The sequence below is a fragment of the Rhinolophus sinicus genome, linkage group LG06, assembly GCF_036562045.2.
Source record: "Rhinolophus sinicus isolate RSC01 linkage group LG06, ASM3656204v1, whole genome shotgun sequence".
In the NCBI taxonomy this organism is placed as follows: domain Eukaryota; kingdom Metazoa; phylum Chordata; class Mammalia; order Chiroptera; family Rhinolophidae; genus Rhinolophus; species Rhinolophus sinicus.
In genome coordinates this window covers 89279418-89297160 of record NC_133756.1, presented here as the reverse complement: position 1 = coordinate 89297160, position 17743 = coordinate 89279418, and the positions used below count along the sequence as shown (strand labels likewise).

The following is a 17743-nucleotide window of genomic DNA, read 5'->3' as shown; positions in this document are numbered from 1 at the left end:
GTGTCCTTGGGCGAGATACTCAATCATTCCCCTGAACCTCAGTTTTTCATCTATAAAATAAAGTAGTAACAGTAATAATATGCAGGGAGCACATAGTAGGTGCCAGGCTAAGTCCTTAATGTGCATTATCTCATTACTCTTCACATCAACTCTTTGAGGTGGATTACTGTGAGGTTTGAGAAGGTACAAGTAAGTAATTTGTCCAAGATCACACAGCAAGTAAGTGATGAGGCCGGGATTCAAAGTCTAACCCCAAAGCCCATGACCTCAACTATTACACTATACTACTTTATCATGATAAAATAATCAAAGTAGTTAATGTATGTTAAAATGCTTAAAGCACTTTACACATGTTAGTTTTACTTGATTAGAGGGGTATCATTAGTCAACAGAAAGCATCAAGATGTAAAGAAATAAACATTGAGATTGTTAATCAGGGGTTCTGGAATTCTAGTCCTGATTTCTGTGTGTCTAAGTGACGAGTCACTTAACATTTTGAGGCTCAGTTTTCTTCATCTATAAAAATCTATGAAAATGATTAAGTATCATTTAGATCCTTCCAGCTAGAAACATATGCTATTTTGTCATTTCATGATCTTCTGGATCCAGTTTTCTCTCATATGCTGCCTCTAAGGTCTCTCTTCTAGAAGACTGCTGCATTTTCCACTCTTGTTTCCTTCTTGCTAAATGCCTTGAGTTCATTCACAAGGTTATCAGGAAGTGTATCATGCTTAGAAAAATCTGTGAACAACAGGGAGAGGAATCTTTTTTCTTTCGCAAGTTTTGCTTATTTTGTTTTGTTTTCTTTTGAGTAGGTAGTACGTTTACATTGTCTAAAAGTCAAAATACTATCACAAGTCATACAATGAGTTTTGCTCCCTGCCATGCCCTCTACCCTCTACCCCATCCCCTTGTATATTTCTTTTTATTTATCCTTCCAGTGCTTATCTATGCAAGTTCAAGCAATACGAATATATTCTTATTTTCTCCCCTTTCTTACACAAAAGATGATGCATTATTTTCACCATTATACTTTGTCTTTTTCACTTAACAATATGTTTTGGAAATTACCCTGCATCAGTATACAAACAGCTTCCTTCCTTTATTCATTTTTCAACTGCATATGATTTAATTGTGGGGGGTACAGTAGTCCCCCTTATCTGTGGAGGATATGTTCCAAGATGCCCTGCAGATGCCTGAAACCATGGAAAGTACCGAGCCTTATACTCATATATACACTACATTTTTTCCAATATACACACATACCTTTTTACTTAAAGAAAACACTTTATGGCTTCTCTTTGACATATCTAAATTGCCAGCACCACTACTCTTGAAACTTGGAGCCATTGTCAAATACAATAAAGATTCCTTGAACACAAGCACTGCTATACCAGGACAGTCGAATCTGATAAACTAAGTGATAGACAAGAGGGGACCGTGTACAGTGGATACGCTGGACAAAGGGATAAATCACGTCCCAGGCAGGATGGAATGGGAGGGAGAGAGATTTTTATCATGCCACTCAGCACAATTTAAAACTTATAAATTATTTATTTCTGGAATTTTCCATTCTATATATTTGGATCTCGGTTGACCGCGGGTAACTGAAACCGCAGAAAGTAAAATTGCAGATAAAGGGGAACTACTGTATCATAGCTTATTTAATTAATCTCCTAACGAAAGACATTGAAGGGCATTTCTAGTATGTTGCTATTACAGACAATGCTGCAAATAACACTGTACACATATCATTTCATATCATACACAGTTGTATCTGTAGGACAAATTCCCAGAAGTGGGATTCTTAGGTTAAAGAATAAGTAAATTTGTAATTTTTATAAATATTATCATATTGTCCGCTGTAGAAGTTGGACATTTTACACACCAACTAGGAATATTTCAAAGTGCCTACTTCTCCATAGCTTCACCAACATCAAGTTGTCAAACACTGGATTTTTAAATAATCTGACAGTGAAATGGTATGCAGAGTGATTTTAATTTGCATGAAGATGAAGCTTTTAAAAAATGCTTGAGAAAAAAAAAAGTTGAGAAATTGAAATGCTGGTGAAAGTTTAAGGTACGTTTAGATAGAAATGAGTTTTTCAAAATAAATCCGAAGGCTGAAGCTTTGCAGCAGAAATTCCTGTACATAGTAATTGACATTGGAACAAAACAAAACTTTTTTTTTTGTAACTCAAAGCCTTATGTCAACTAGTTCAAGGAAATTTGGCAATTGCTCTCAAGTTACTCAATCTTAATCCAGAAAGATCAAATGTTGCATTCCTGGAGACTGGCCTTGAGCTGTCCCACAACACTGTTAACTAAATTTTCTTTATTGTTAGACTCTAGTTTGGCCTACATCTTAATAGCTCCAACGGCAAAATAATACACATCTAATGTCTTGAACAGAATCATAGAGTAAAAATGGTACAAACAAAATGAAAAACAGAACTGGAGGAAATCCATTTTTATACTGAGTCAGTTAAATTCTCTCTCTCTCTCTCTCTCTCTCTCTTTCTCCCCCCACCCCCTCTCTTTCTATCACACACACACTCACCATACCAGCAGAATCTTTCAGATTCAAAGAAATGGAAACCTGTAGATTCCATTTTAGTTTTCCTCTCAACTCTAAAGGTGAATACATCCATTTTTTTGGTAGACTGTAATATAAAATATATAGTGTATCTGCTGTGTTTGTGTGTTATAAAAAACTTCTATACTGAAAGCTATCTAGTATAATTTCTTTTGATAACATTCCAAACCTCATTTTATTTAAATATAAACTGTGCCTCAGTTGATTCATCAGTAAAATAATCATGCAGATACCTACATCATAGGGTTTTGTGATTAAATAAGAGAATATGTAAAGCACCTAGAGTGTTTGGAACAGAGTAGCACTCAATAAATGTTAGCTATTATCATATTTATTATTTTGTTAGTAATTTCATGTGACCATAGAATCTTTGTACATGGTACCCATGGTAGGCACAATATATGTTGAGGAGAGTCTTGAAACCTTAATTAAAACACACTTTCAAATGTCTCAACATCAAAGGACAAACAGAGTGGAAATTTGAAAATATTTAAACTCAACAATAAAGAAACTATGGCATTTCAAACTCTGGAAGCACCTAAACATACTGCTTAGAGAGAATTCAAATACTTAGAGAAATTTAAATACTTCCTATAAAAAAAACAAAATTAAAAATTAATGAGCTAAATATCTAGATCAAGAAGTTAGAAAAAGTAAATCCAAAGAAATTAAAATTAAGGAAATTATAAAGATAAGTAAATAAAATTAGAAAGCAAAGGTACAGCACAGAAGATTAATGCCCAAAGTTGTTATTTGAAAATGCTAATAAGATAAACTTTTGGCAAGACTACACAAGGATCAAAAAGAGAAGACTGAGAAAATAATACAAGAAATATAAAAAGCAATATAGCTATAGATGTATGAGATATTTTTAAAAAGATAAATACTAGGAAAAATTGTATGCCAATAAAATTTGAAAATTTAGGTGAAATATATCATTTTATAGAAAATTATAAATTTCTAAATCAGCTTTTGAATAAATAGAAAACATGAATAAACCTGTAAGTATGATGGATAAATAAAGGGAAACAATTGAGCATTTACCCTACCTTTCCTATACAGGCTCTACTTCAGGATTTTGGAATGCAAGATGAAGGTAAGTCTGTGTTTATAGAAGTAAGCTAGGTAATCAATGAAAAAGGAATGACAATTAGAACACTAGCATTTTGCACCCCCGACTGAACTGTTCATCAGGAGTGGCCAATATCACAAAAAGAGACAATGAACTATTAACATTTGAGGGACATGTTAAAAAGTTAAAAAGTACTCGAAAAGTAATCTTAAAGAAATGCGACCTGAAACCCAGCAAGCCTCTTGATCCAAGTTCTATTTACATATGATATTAGGGATTTATAGTGTGCAAGGTTCACGAAAGTTGCATATGTCAGAGAATGGTTTCTTCAAAGGACTGAACTGAGTCTTGGAGGCTGGTTATGCATTAGCCAGGTGCAGGCATAAGAGTACAAAACCTGAAGAGGAGAAAGGCATGAGGCAGGACCAATGCTGGCATAAGAGAGGACAGATGCTCTGTGGGTGGTGGAAAGAGTTGGAGGGGCGTTGTATGTCCAAATGAGCAGTTTGTTCTATTCTATTAATAAATGGTGATGGAATGTTATTCCACTGTCATTCCAATGATAATGGAGTATCACATAATAGTGATGGAAATGTCATTCAAGTATTTTCATCAAGAAAGTAACATGATCACATCAGTATTTTAGTATGAGGTGTGATCAAGCAATATGGTGAATGTTTAAATAAAAAAAAGTATTACAGTAAAAGACACATTGCCATTAACCCCATCAAAATTCTCCCCCTTGCTTTGAACACACTCATCTCATCGTTCTTGCCACTTTCTGAAGCAGTTCTGGAAGTCCTCTTTCGTGAGTGTCTTTAGTTGGGCTGTAGTGGCTGCCTCAATGTCCTGAACCATTTTGACTTTGGGGAAGAGCCAGAAGTCGTATGGTGCCAGATCCAGTGAATAAGGTGGATGAGGGCACACCATAATATTTTTATGTAACAGAAATTGCCATATACCAGAAGCGATGTGTGACATGCAGTGTTGTCATGATGGAGGATAATTTATGGTACACTTTAAAACACACCTTCTCTCAACTGTAGCTCACACCCAACTGACTGCACTGAACAAGTTGAAACTTGTCACACACTGTTACTAAGGTTCGACTCACCACTTTCTATATTGAAGATCCCTGCCTTTCCATTGAATGGCACTCGGCAGCAGCATTCACTTTATTTTGTGATAACAATTGAAAGGCTCTGTGTCACACATCGCTTCTGGTACAGCAATTTCTGTCAAATAAAAATATTACAGTGTCCTCATCCACCTTATTCACCGGATCTGGCACCGTGTGACTTCTGGTTCTTCCCCAAAGTCAAAATGACCATGAAAGGTAAACGTTTTGAATGGATTCAGGACATCGAGGCAGCCATGACAGCTCAACTAAAGATGCTCACGAAAGAGGACTTCCAGAACTGCTTCAGAAAGTGGCAAGAATGATGGGATAAGTGTGTTCAAAGTGAGGGGGAATATTTTGAGGGGATAAATGGCAATGTGTCTTTAACTATAATAATTTTTTTTTAAATTTAAACATTCACTCTATGTTTTGATCACACCTTGTAGGATCAACCTACTGGAAGTATGCATGATGCTTTAGAATGAGATAAGACTACAGGCAGGAAGATCAATTAAGACAAAGACAGCAATTTATTTAAATATGTTATGTCTTTAATTTACATTTAGGAAACTCACAAAGGTCATCAGCCATTTTAACAGATTACCCAGGGATGGAGTGAGTAATTTCTTGGGGTGAAATATACTTAGGTCTAATTTCATACTCCTTTTTAAAAATTTAGAGAATGATAATTTCTGACATTATCCCTAAATTATACCTAATTTTATTGCACTTCACTTTATTGTGCTTCAAAGGTGGTGTGTTTTTTCACAAACTGAAGGCAAAAACTACCAACAAAAAGATTGTGACCCACTTTATTGTGATACTCACTTTATTATGGTGATCTGGAACCAAACCAAAATATCTCTGAGGTATGCCTGTATGTAGATCATGTGGAGTCATAAGTATCTACTATTGAATATAGAGTTGAAAAATATGTTATATAAGTATACATTAATAACATAATACATAATAAAATTATATGAATAATATATGTAAATATATAATAAAATACAGATGCTCCTCAACTTACGATGAGGTTACATCTTGATAAACCCATTGAAAGTTGAAAATATCATAAATTGGAAAGGAATTTAACCAACTGAACATCAAAGCTTAGCCTAGTCGGTGTCTATTCAACGTATATCACTTTTCCACCATCATGAAGTGGAAAAAAGTGTTAAGTTGAATCATTGTAAATCAGGGATCATTTGTATAATAAAAATAATAAAATGATCATTTCTTGCGCTTATGCCTTGGACTTGGGACCAGGAAGACCTTGATTTAAAATTTGGATCTGCAACTTACTAGCAGTATGATTCTAAGAAAGTCACAATTACTGTGCACCTCAGTTTCCTCATCTAAAACTAAGAGGGCAAGGATTTTTTTGCTCATTGCTGTATCTCTAGCACTAGCACAGTGATTTACACACTGTTAATGGCAATACATATTTATTGATTAAAGGCATTTAGTGATTATAGACATATCTACTTTCCAGAGTTGTGATGTAATAAAATAAAAATTGTGACAGTTCTTAACAAAGATGTTATTAAATCTTCGGCTGCTTTGTGCCAGGCACAATGCCAGGTACTAGGAATATGAAAGTGAACAGAGAGCATCCCTACTCTTGAGAGCTTCAGTCTAGAGGAGCTACACAAAGTATGTTGATGGAGCACCTGGTACCTTGAAGCTCAGAGCATGTGCTCAATAAACATTGAATCTGAATTTTTATGACATTTTGTAGTTTATAAAACACTTTCATGAACATTATGCTATTTAAAACAGTAGATACTACAAGTTTTACAAGAATAAACAAAGGTCTTAGGAATTCAGCAGAGGGAGGAATGATTTATTGGGATGAATTGTCACCACCATGGGAAAGATAGAATTTGAGGAGTTTCAAAATATGGATGGATTTTTGACAGGAGTGAAAAATGAAAGGGTGAGAGTTTTATAAGACAGAAAAATATATAAGCAAAAGCTTGTCCTCAATAATTCCATATTGCTTTTTTATCTTCATGAACTGCCTTTTTATTCCATATTGCTTTTTTATGTTCATGATTCGTTTGTTCATAAATCCCCTCTGGCATACTGCTGAATATTGATATCTGTGATCTTTGGAATCAACCCTTACCTGCCTTTGAAAATCTGGAGACCATTTTTTCCATCTTTAATTTTCATGCACGTTTCATGAATTCTGATGATTGCTAATGGAAGTTACAGTAATATATTCACAAATACTTATTGAACACTTGATATGCTCAAGGCCCTGTACCTGGTGGTGTGGGGGCTACTAAGATGAACTATGAATACAAACTACCCCACAAGGCACAAATCTGTAAGTGCCACAACCGAATTGGACCTGGATTTCTATAAGAGGGCTGAGAGGAGAGGGAACATCTGCCTTTTTTTTTTTTTTTCCCAGTTCTCTTCCTACAATTGATCTGATTTTGGAGATTTGATTCTATATATAAAAGAAAAATTAACTGTTCTTTTACAACCTCCTCTTATGGATTACCTGCCAGGGTTTGTTTTGTCCTTTCCAACTTCAACGTCTTTTTATCCTCAAATGAGGCAATTTAGGAACCGAATGACTGACGTCTCTCTGCCATCAGGTTGGGCGTCCACCACATATTGTCTGGAGAGACTTGACTCAGGTCTGTACTTTCCTGTTCTAAATATTTTTTTAAAGTATCTTTTCTTGTGTTTAGCATATGTGCAGTATCTACTACTTGCCTTTGGCCTTTAGCCGCCTTAAGAGTAACCTTAGGGAGGAAGGCCCAGGAAGTTATCGATCACTGTTTGTGACGCACTATGCCTGTTGTGCGTTATGCGTGTTAGTTTGTCTAACCCTCAGAATGGCCCTGAGAGATAGAACATCTTATCCATGAAAGTGTTACGGAAACTCTGATCCTCTAAGAGAATAATTTAACCAAGGTCTCAGAGCTCGAAAGTTGCAGACCTTGGATTCGAGGATTGCCAATTTCTGACCTCAAAGCCCACACTCTTTCCACCACAACATATTAACCATGATAAAGTGTATTTTTAAATTCATCTTTCTGTTTTTTGTAAAAGTCTTTTAAAAATATCACTACCCAAGAAGCATTTGCCTTTTTTTTTTTATTTTTTAATGGGGAGGAGGAAGAGAGAAGTGCGAACAGAAGAAAATGGCTTCGGTCACTGGGGATTATTTAACTGTATCTTTCCGTTAAACGTTCAACTATCTTTTAAAATTCATTGTTCCTTCGAGACAACTCTAGACGCGAAGAACTAAGCTTGACAAAACCTGGTCAGGAGGTAAAAAAACAAAAGGCTTAGCCCCGCCCTCACAAAACCCCGTCCGGAAGGCGTGGGAACCGGTTGGGGGTGGGGCTGCGCTTGCGGCGCTGAAGGATTTATAGGGCACCCGGAAGGCCCCGAGCAGGACTCCTCCGGATCTCGGCCTGCCGTGACCTGTGCCGCGGCCCACGGGCGTCAGGCGCCGGCGCAGCTGTCCGCCCGCACTCGGGAGCCTCTCGCGGCCGCTGCTGTGCGGCCTGCGTCGCATCCGGTAGTTACCAGACTGTCGGCTATGGCCGCCGCGGGGGGCGCCCGGTTCCTGAGCGCCTCCTCCGTGACCCTCGGCGGCGCGGCCCGTCGGTGGCTGTTTCTCGCCGGAGCCAGCGCGAGAGCCGGCGGCCTTCCGGGAACCCGGGGCCCGGGCGGGAGCGCTGAGCCGGGCCTGGCCGGCGGCGCGGCGGCAATGCGGACGCTGCGCCTGTCGGCAGCGGCGCGGAGCGGGTGAGGCGCGGGCCGGCGCATGTGTGTAGGGATCCCACATCCACAGGGTCACCCCCCGCCCGGGGCCGGCTGCGATCCCGGGGCCTGGTTTGTCGCTCGGCTGACTTTTCTCGGACGCCTGCTTGCCGGGCCAGAACCGCCCGCCTCTCGCTTCTCCGCGGCGCTCCTCGCGGCCCTGTCTTGTCGCCCGGTGCCGTCGCTGTCTCCCTACTGTGGAGCCTCAGTTTCCTTTCCGAGTCACTTACACCTGGCGGGAAACGGGGACCCTGGACCCCCGATCTCCCTTTTCGAGGGCATCTTGGGGTCTCATGAAAGCCGGCGCGTTGCTGCCGCTGGTTTCCCTGTGGTTTGGCTTGCATCTAACCTTTGCTCTGCCTGAAGCCCGCAGTGACCTTCATAAAATGTACCCCATTGACGTCCCCGCCAGCAGTTTTTTACCGGGCCTTTCTCCTGCTATGTTAGGACATTGTTTCCAGTTCTTTGTCAGGGGACTGTCCATTTAGAATGCACTCACTATGCCCGTGCTTCCCTGTATGCTGTCTTCTAGTGGATAAAGGGTTAAAAGCTGGAGTGGTGAGGCAGGGTTTTAAACTGGGCTTTGGCACTTACTAACTTCTCTCACTTCCTCAACCTATAAACCTCGGTTTTCCCATTTCTAAATGGAGAAAAACAATAATATAGACCTCACAGGATTATTTGAAGAATAAATGAGAGAAGACAGGTAATAACAGGTAGTCTTGTGCCTGGCAAATAGCAGGGCTCTGTAGATGTCACCTGTTAGCAGCAGCAGCTCCTTAGGCGCACAGTGTTGTTTTGTATTAAATGTTGAAAGGGATATGAAAACTATTTTTCCAAAATATGTTGAAGTTTTATATTCTTATGCATATTTGTTTTTAAAAGACGGTCTTCTTAGATATAATAGAGGTCAAATGTACTCATCATTTCACAGTATATAGCAACATGACGGAGTCCTATATAATGCAGATCTCTGCACTGCTCTCTGACCCCCTGCTGGCTTGTAGGAAGCAAGAACTGGAGGGAGAAACTGTTGGATTTGTATTCTGCCTTCTCTACTTCTTAATGAGGTCCCTGAAAATAGGGTGTAGGACTTACTCATCGTTTCCCCTTAATCTTATCATATAGTGAGTGCTCAGTAAATTTGTTGCATTAACTCTGAGGGGAATAATGGAGAAGGCAACCTGGATTTATTTGTTTCTATTTTCCCTACACTTCCTTGCCTTTGACATCCCGCTACACGGATGCTTTGTTTTCTACAATGGATGGTTTCTTGAAAAATTGTGTATAAATTAGGACATGTATTGAACATACTTGTGTAACTAGTATTTAAAAGGAACATAAATGTTTTTGTAAATGGGAATTATCTCCCCCAAACTTACTGTTTAGATTTGGGTATTATCAAGTTGTCTTAAAGGGAAGCACATTTGTTTTATTCCCTTCTAATGCTGCTTTCCCCCTCGTTGGCAGTTTCTATTGGTGGCCTTGTGCTTCCTATCACAGTCTTTGGAGCTACAACTACACCTCGATTTTCCAGCTCTTATTATCTGAGATTTATGCTGTGCAATACGGTCACCCCAACCATGTGATTATTTAAGTTTTTAAATAAAATTAAAGAATCAGTTTAACTGCCTATATTTCAAATACTCAGTAGCCAGTAGCTACTGCATCGGACATTGCAGGTATACAATGCATAAAGGTTGATTGGACAGAGCAGTCTAGAAGCTGTAGTTCTGACTCTGAAGTTTAACATTTAGATAAGCTGTCAGCAATTAAAAGAGCCGAAAAAACTCCTTTAACTCCAAAATACCCGGACACAATACTTTGTATTTTGTAGATTTAATTTGCAAAGAGCTTGCCATGTATTATTTCACTTGACTTTTAAAATCCTATGAGGTAGGTAGGGTAGATAAATGGGAATAAAAATTCCATATTAAGTAGCTGGCAAAACTAGGACTAAAATTCATGTTGTTTTTCTTTTTTGAGCACCATAGTAGTTGATAATTCTTTAGCCCATAGGGTCATTTGGAAGAGTTATGGTGGCTTGAGACATAAGGAGCCCTAGACTTGGCCCTTTTCTTGGACCAACTGTTGCTAGCTATGGTGAAAGGGTGGGTGGGCATCAGCAGCTGTTAACTCCCCTCCTTGTTAGATTTCTGTTAAGAACTGACCATAGCATCCCCTGACAGCTTCGTTAAGATGTCTGCTATGGTTGAGCAGAGTAAGTGGCAGTGAGTGAAGGGTAACAAGTGTAGGACATAGTTGTTTGAGGTGTTGGCTGATTAATTGATGATGATAGAAGATTCGGAAGGATCCTATTTTTTCCCAGTGCATGAAATCTTATCCTTCTTGGGAGCAGCTAAAAGCTTTTTGCCAGTTCTTAGAATTGGGAGGATAAAGCTACAAAACCCACCAACAATGGTTAATAGTGAATGCATAGAATTACTTGGGTAAAGTACATGTGTATAATGCTTTAAGGAATAAAGTTTTCACAAACTTTCTCTCCCTTAATTCTCTCAGCAGCTTGGAGAAATAACTTACCTGCATCTTACCCAGAGGGAGTAAGTGGCTTTCTATGGTCACTTAATGAGTGTATGTCAGAACCAGGGTTAGAGTCCACATCTCTGATTCTTACATTCCATACGTTTTCAACTACAGAATTACCTTTCCTCTCTCATTTCTGCTTCCCCTCCTGTCCTTTGGTAAATTTACTATTACCCTGACTCTGCAGTTTTTTTCTGGGCTGTACACCTCTGATATATAGCAACAGTTCAGGCTTCTTAGCAACAAAAGGACTGTGGCTTTAAATAAAAGTTATTAATCAGTGTTTGTTGAGCTCTACTCTGTGTTAGGTATTTTGCATGCTCTGTTAACCCATTTTTATAGAAGAGGAGTCTGATGTAAAAGAGTTTGAATTCCTTTGCTGTAACTTAGCTTAGCTCCAGAGTGCTCCAGAACAGCAACCCTAAAACCTTTGGTTTTCTGTGCTGAGTATAAATGATGGAATTCTTTGTGTTGTGCTTGTACCTTTATCTACCAGGTGTTTGTTGCTGTCACATCTCTATAGAGGGCTCTGCTGGGCTCATACCCATATCCAGCTTGCTTCTGGACATTCTCATCTGTTTTTTCTATTATTAAATTAAAACAGGTCTAAACTTGAACTCATTTCCATTTTCCCCAAAGTTCCTTCTCGTCTGTTAACACTATATTAAACTATACCCCCTAATTGCCTAAGCTGGACATTTTAACAGTGTTTCTTACCTCTCTGTCAATCCACTTTGTATTAATGGTCACCAAAGCCTTTTAATTCTATCTCCTGAATACCTTGGAAGTCAATGTCTCTTACATCCTTGCTTGGTTTATGCTCTTATAATAACTTTACATAGTGGTCTCCCTGCTTCCAGAGTATTTTCATTCTCAGCCATTCTACCGTGAAAATCATGAATAATATTCGGAATAGTTGTTTTTAAAGCATTTTCTTGCTATGAAAAGAAGTTGGAGAGCACAGGCCCTTTTGAGGGAGTTTCACACACTTGATAATTTTGAATTAATGGAATTCTTTTTCACTGTTGAAATATTAAGGAGACCATCATCTGATAGGAGCTTCAGTTGCCTTGTTCGTGAAATGAGAATTAGATTTGATAATTTGCAAGATATTTATAGCTCTGGAATTATTTAATTCTGGGTTTACTTATATTAACAAAATTTTCTTTAATGGACTATTACCATATTGGCAATGGTGAAAATTACTACTAATTATTTTAAGCTGAAGTACATCTTTTCTATTGTTAGGTAAAAATAAAAATGACCAATGGTGGAGGGTAAGGATCTAGTTGCTAGTATAATTTCTTTCCCCAAATTTTGATGTGATGTTTATGAGAAGGGAAAAAAATTTAAGTCAGCTAGCTGTTAGATAATATAATATCCTATAGTAAAACATATAAGGAGGTATTACATTTATCTTCCCACAGGGTCAAACAAACAACCTTTTTTAGTCCCTTTAATTTTTTTAAAAAATGTATTGGGGAATACTGGGGAACTGTGTGTTTTTCCAGGACCCATCAGCTCCATGCAAGTCGTTGTTTTCAATCTAGCGGAGAGCGCAGCTCACTGGCCCATGTGGGAATCGAACAGGTTACGTTGGTGTTAGGAGCACTGCACTCTAACCAACTGAGCCAACTGGCTGCCCCAAATCCCTTTGATTTTTGAGTACACAATGTGGACCAAAATACTGTGTTTCCCCGAAAATAAGACCTAGCCAGACCATCAGCTCTAATGTGTCTTTTGGAGCAAAAATTAATATAAGACCTGGTCTTATTTTAACATAAGACTGTGTCTTTATAATATAACAATATAGTATAATATAATATAAAATATAAATAAATATATACTGGGTCTCATTTTAATATAAGACCGAGTCTTATATAAGACCAGGTTTTATGTAAGACCCGGTCTTATATTGATTTTTGCTCCAAAAGATGCATTAGAGCTGATGGTCTGGTTAGGTCTTATTTTCGGGGAAACACGGTAAAATGTTCAAACAGAAAACTATCAAACTGCTGCCTGTCAGCAACAGTACCTATCAGACACCTGTCCAATTGCCTTATTGATAGCAGAATGATTTGCTTTCTAAAGTTCACCACAAAAGTAATCTAGTCTTTTAGGTTCTCATTCATAGAGACTTGTTTTTCAGAGCTGTGTGAGAGCAAAATAGACTTCATGGGTGATAATGATTGCTGAATGTTTTCACGTGACTGACACCCATGACCATGACTGTTAGGGAGACACATGATACATAGGGAAACACATGGTCTTGATAGTGATGTAGTTATTTTCTTTTTACAAATTATAAATTTGTTTTTCAGTTACAGTTGACATTCAATATTATATTAGTTTCCAGTGTACAACATAGTGGTTGGACATTTATATAACTTATGAAATGATCCCCCTGGTAAGTCTAGTACCTACCTGGCACTATACATAGTTATTATAGTATTATTCAGTATATTCTCTATGGTGTACTTTGCATCCCCGAGTTACCTGGGAGGTGGTATAGTTCTCTTGGTAGGTGGGCAGATAGACATGCCCTTGATTTGTGGTTTCTTCCCAAATGAACTTTGCAAAGAAAATACTATAAAAGAACATATTTACACAAGTGTGCGCATTCATACACATGCGCACACACACGGACCATACTATTTCTTTGACCTTACAGGTTCTTAAAACAATTATTTTAAAGTATCTTTTGAAAATACTGAAAATAATAAAGGATTGCTTCCTTTTCCAGCTCAGAAGATAAAATAACAGTCCACTTTTTAAACCGCGACGGTGAAATATTAACAACCAAAGGAAAAGTCGGTGACTCTCTGCTAGATGTTGTGATTGAAAATAATCTAGATATTGATGGTTTTGGTGAGTATGGAAGATTCCTTAAAATTTATAGTTGAATAAGTTTGAACTCTCTGTTTTTGAAGGTTTTTAACCTGTCTCATACTAAGTAAAATACTAAAATTCAGGATGTATTATTGTTATATTCTTATTTATAAAGAATAAGAGTGACACTGTTTCTATTCTTTATACATTTAATTAGCTATGTGCCCCCTGATCTACTGTTGCCTCATTACTTTACTGTTTGCCTATGTGATGCAAAGCCAGAAATAGCAAGGGGAGTTGAAAGATAACAGGTTTGAGGTAATACATGTCATATCACGAGGGTTAGTTAAATAGTTTTAACTTAGTCTTGAACGTTAGCTCACCTTCCTATGAAGGGTAATTTATTGACCTCTTACTAGATAAGGAAGTGTTTTATTGAGAAAGTTTTTTGTTTCTAGACTTCTGACCGTATTCCTTAACCACTCACACAAAGCCCATGTCCCAGGTGCTGTGTAGTATACAGCTCAAGGGTACCCTTTATATCACTTGTCAGTTTTGCCCAAGCACTTTCTCTGTCTAGAGTGAAGCTTCTTCAAGAGGATTCCCTTGACCATTAGCATCGTTGTCACTTGGGAAATGCAGATTATCAGGCCCCACTCCAGATTTCCTGAACCGACAAGTTTGGGGTAGGGCCCAGCAATGTGTGTTTTTACAAGCCCTACATGTGATTTTGATGCATGTTAAAGTTTGTGAGCCATTGGTCTGGAATAAGTTCCAAGGAACATATCTGACTATGCTTCTTTCAAGGCACAGTTCACATTGTACTTTTAAGAATGATTTCTACATCAGATTTACTTCTTTTTCATTTATCTATGATATATGAAATAAACCTCTCTATGTTAATGCTTATTACAGTTTTCCTTTTTTAGAGAGAATGTCCCTCTCCCTTATTAGATTGTGAGCTCTTAGAAAACTGTTACCAGTCAGGTAATTTCACAGGGTGTACTTTGTCCGGAGTTGGCACTCAGTATATTTGCTGAATATCTAAATTTAATAATTGTTTTGTCAGTTTCAAGATGAATTGTAATAACTACCAGTTGAGCACACACTACATTCCAGCATGTGTTATCTGTGATTGGTAATGACTCTAAGAGTTAGATTTTTTTTTAAACGCCCATTTTATAGATGGAGAAACTAAGGTTCAGAGAAGTTAATTTTTTCCTGGGTCATACATGTAGCATCTTTCAAGGCACAGTTACAATGCACTTTTAAGAATTTATTTAAGTGAGAGGGCTTAAGATTCAAACCTAAGCCTCTCTATAACTTTTTTCCCCCTTCTGCTTCCTTCCCCCTCTCACCACCTCCCTCCCCTCTCCTTCTTTCCCTCCCCCTCCCTCCCCGCCTCCTTCTCCCCATCTTCCCCCTGCCACTGCCTCCTTCCGCCCTTCCCACTACCTCCCTCTCCCTCCTTCCCTCTCCCTCCCCACCTCCCCCAACTCTGGTTCAAGCCATTGTTCCTCAACCTAGTTGTTTAGGACACAGCTCCCTGGCCCATGCTGGTATTATGAGCATTGCGCTCCTCCTGGCTGAGGCAGTCGTTCACCCATCGGCTGCTCACAGCAGCTCATGGCAGCTCTCACTGGCTGCCAGCGCTCACGATGGCTGCTGGCCATTCATGGCAGCACACTGCAGCCCATCACCGCTCATGGCTGCCCAGCTCCAGGGAGAGCTGTTGTTCACAACCTTAGCTGTAGAGGGCGCAGCTCACTGGCCCATGTGGGAATCAAACCATGTCCTCGGCATTAGGAATGGTGCTCCAACCACATGAGCCACTGGGCTGACCCCTGACTTTTAAACCTCTGTTTTTTCCTTCATGCCATTTTCTCCAAGAAGCATCTTTCCTGTATGAACTGTTGTAGGAATTAGGTGATGAAATAGTACTATATCAATATAGTACTAATTTTAAGGAGTTTTTAGTCTAATGAAGTGGTTCTTGTCTGGGATTGAGTTAGAATCTGCAGAACTGTTATAAGTGCAGACATCATCTGTGTTCCACCCTAGATAGTACAGGAAGAGAGGGGAGTTTTGCAGGTTTCTTTTTGAAATGTTCCACATGATTCAGATATATACCATGGTTTAGGTGACTTATTTAGTGAAGGAACTCACTGATAATTTATATACAATACATATTCTATAAAATTTATATATGAGTTCATATTTAGGTACATGTTTAACTAAACTTAGTTTCTCTGAATTATTCCTCCACAAATGAAAAGTAGTACATAGCACAGTAATGGAAAATAGAGTGAAATCAGACAGCTTATGGTTCATAAACCAACATTGTCACCAGCCGTGAGACCTGGAGCAAGCTGTTTTAACATCTTTATGCCTGTTTCCTCTTCTGTAAAATAGGATTATAATAGTTCTAACCTCATGGGTCTTTAAAGATTAAATGGGATATTGGAAGTAAAGTACTTAGCACAGTGCCTACCTTGCTGAGACTAGTAGGATTTGTGGCATTTTAACTTGGCCTGCTCTAATTATTTTCCCCCAGTTCCAAAAGCCTTAAAAAACCTGAAGCCTCAGAACTATAGTAGCTGTGAAAGACAAGTACTTAAAATAAACGTTAGCTATTATTGTTAACATAGTTATTAATACAGGTTCACTGTTCATTATAACAAATTTAAAAAATACATTAAAAAAGATTTCCCGTAATTTCATCACACAGAGATAATCACTAAAAGAATCTTTTCCCCCTAGTATACCAGAAATAGAGAAAATTTAATGCCAACACAGTCTAGTAGTTTGATAAGAATTCTGCATGCACTTATGTAGACTTAGATGAGAAGCTTTAAAGATCAAGGATTCTAACATGTCCAGAATTTTGACATGTAGATATAAACTTGAGATAAGCTAAACTAGGTTCACAAAAGATAGAGCTAAGTCTAAGCCACTTTCTAGAAAAAAGATGAAAAGAGATCAAGAAGTATGAAATGCTCTCTTTATAAAGAACAGGTTATTGTAACAACATTTTGGGCGCAGCTATTTCATTAATTCCTAAAGTCAAATACAGGAGACCCTTTAAATACTGCTCTTGTCACATACTCACAGATGAACACCATATTTGAACAAGGCTGACCAAGTAAAGAGTCTCTACATTTTCTCCCTGGGTGATCTCACCCTTCTGTGACCTTAAACCCCATCTTAGGTGCCCATAAACTCTAAAATGTACACTTTTAGCTGAGACCTCTCTTCTGAGCCTTGGACTTAGAGATCCAACTTCCTCCTTTCCATCTCTTCTTTGAAAGTGCACAGGCATTTTAAAGTCAACATGTTCAAACAGCTTTTGATGCCCCTGCACCCCTCTCCCCACTGAAACCTGTCCTTCCCTGAGTCCTTTCTGTCAGTAATGAACATTACTCAGCTGTTGAAGCTTGCAACTGGAGAGCATCTCATGTTCTTCCTTCTCCTTCATCCCCTACCTCCAGTGTATCAGCAGCTCCTGTCACTTGTGCCTCCAAAATATGCCTCTGGTATATTCTATTCTCTCAATCTCTGTGGTCACTACTTGGGGCTGGTACACCTGGGACTGTGCTGATCTGCTTCTGCTCTTGAGCCCCAGCAGTTGGAACGATATGTCGTATTAGGATGATATGTCGTAATGCACATTAGACATATCTCCTGATTAAAAACCATGAATAACTTTCCATTCCATTTATGATAAAATCCACATTCTTTGCCGTAGCCTAAAGGCTCTGCATTGTCTGGTCCCATCGCCTGCCCCCCCTTC

General features: G+C 38.5%; 1 protein-coding gene across 1 annotated transcript in view; it reads left to right on the top strand.

Moving 5' to 3' along the window:
* Window positions 1-8175: 8175 nt before the first annotated feature.
* The window catches only part of FDX1 (ferredoxin 1), a 29265-nt gene continuing 19697 nt past the window's right edge, over window positions 8176-17743 (top strand). Inside the window, exons 1-2 of the mRNA XM_019715316.2 lie at window positions 8176-8565; window positions 13868-13992. Of these exons, the coding sequence (XP_019570875.2) occupies window positions 8357-8565; window positions 13868-13992 (334 nt within the window). The 5' untranslated portion in view covers window positions 8176-8356. The remainder of the gene's footprint in view (window positions 8566-13867; window positions 13993-17743) is intronic.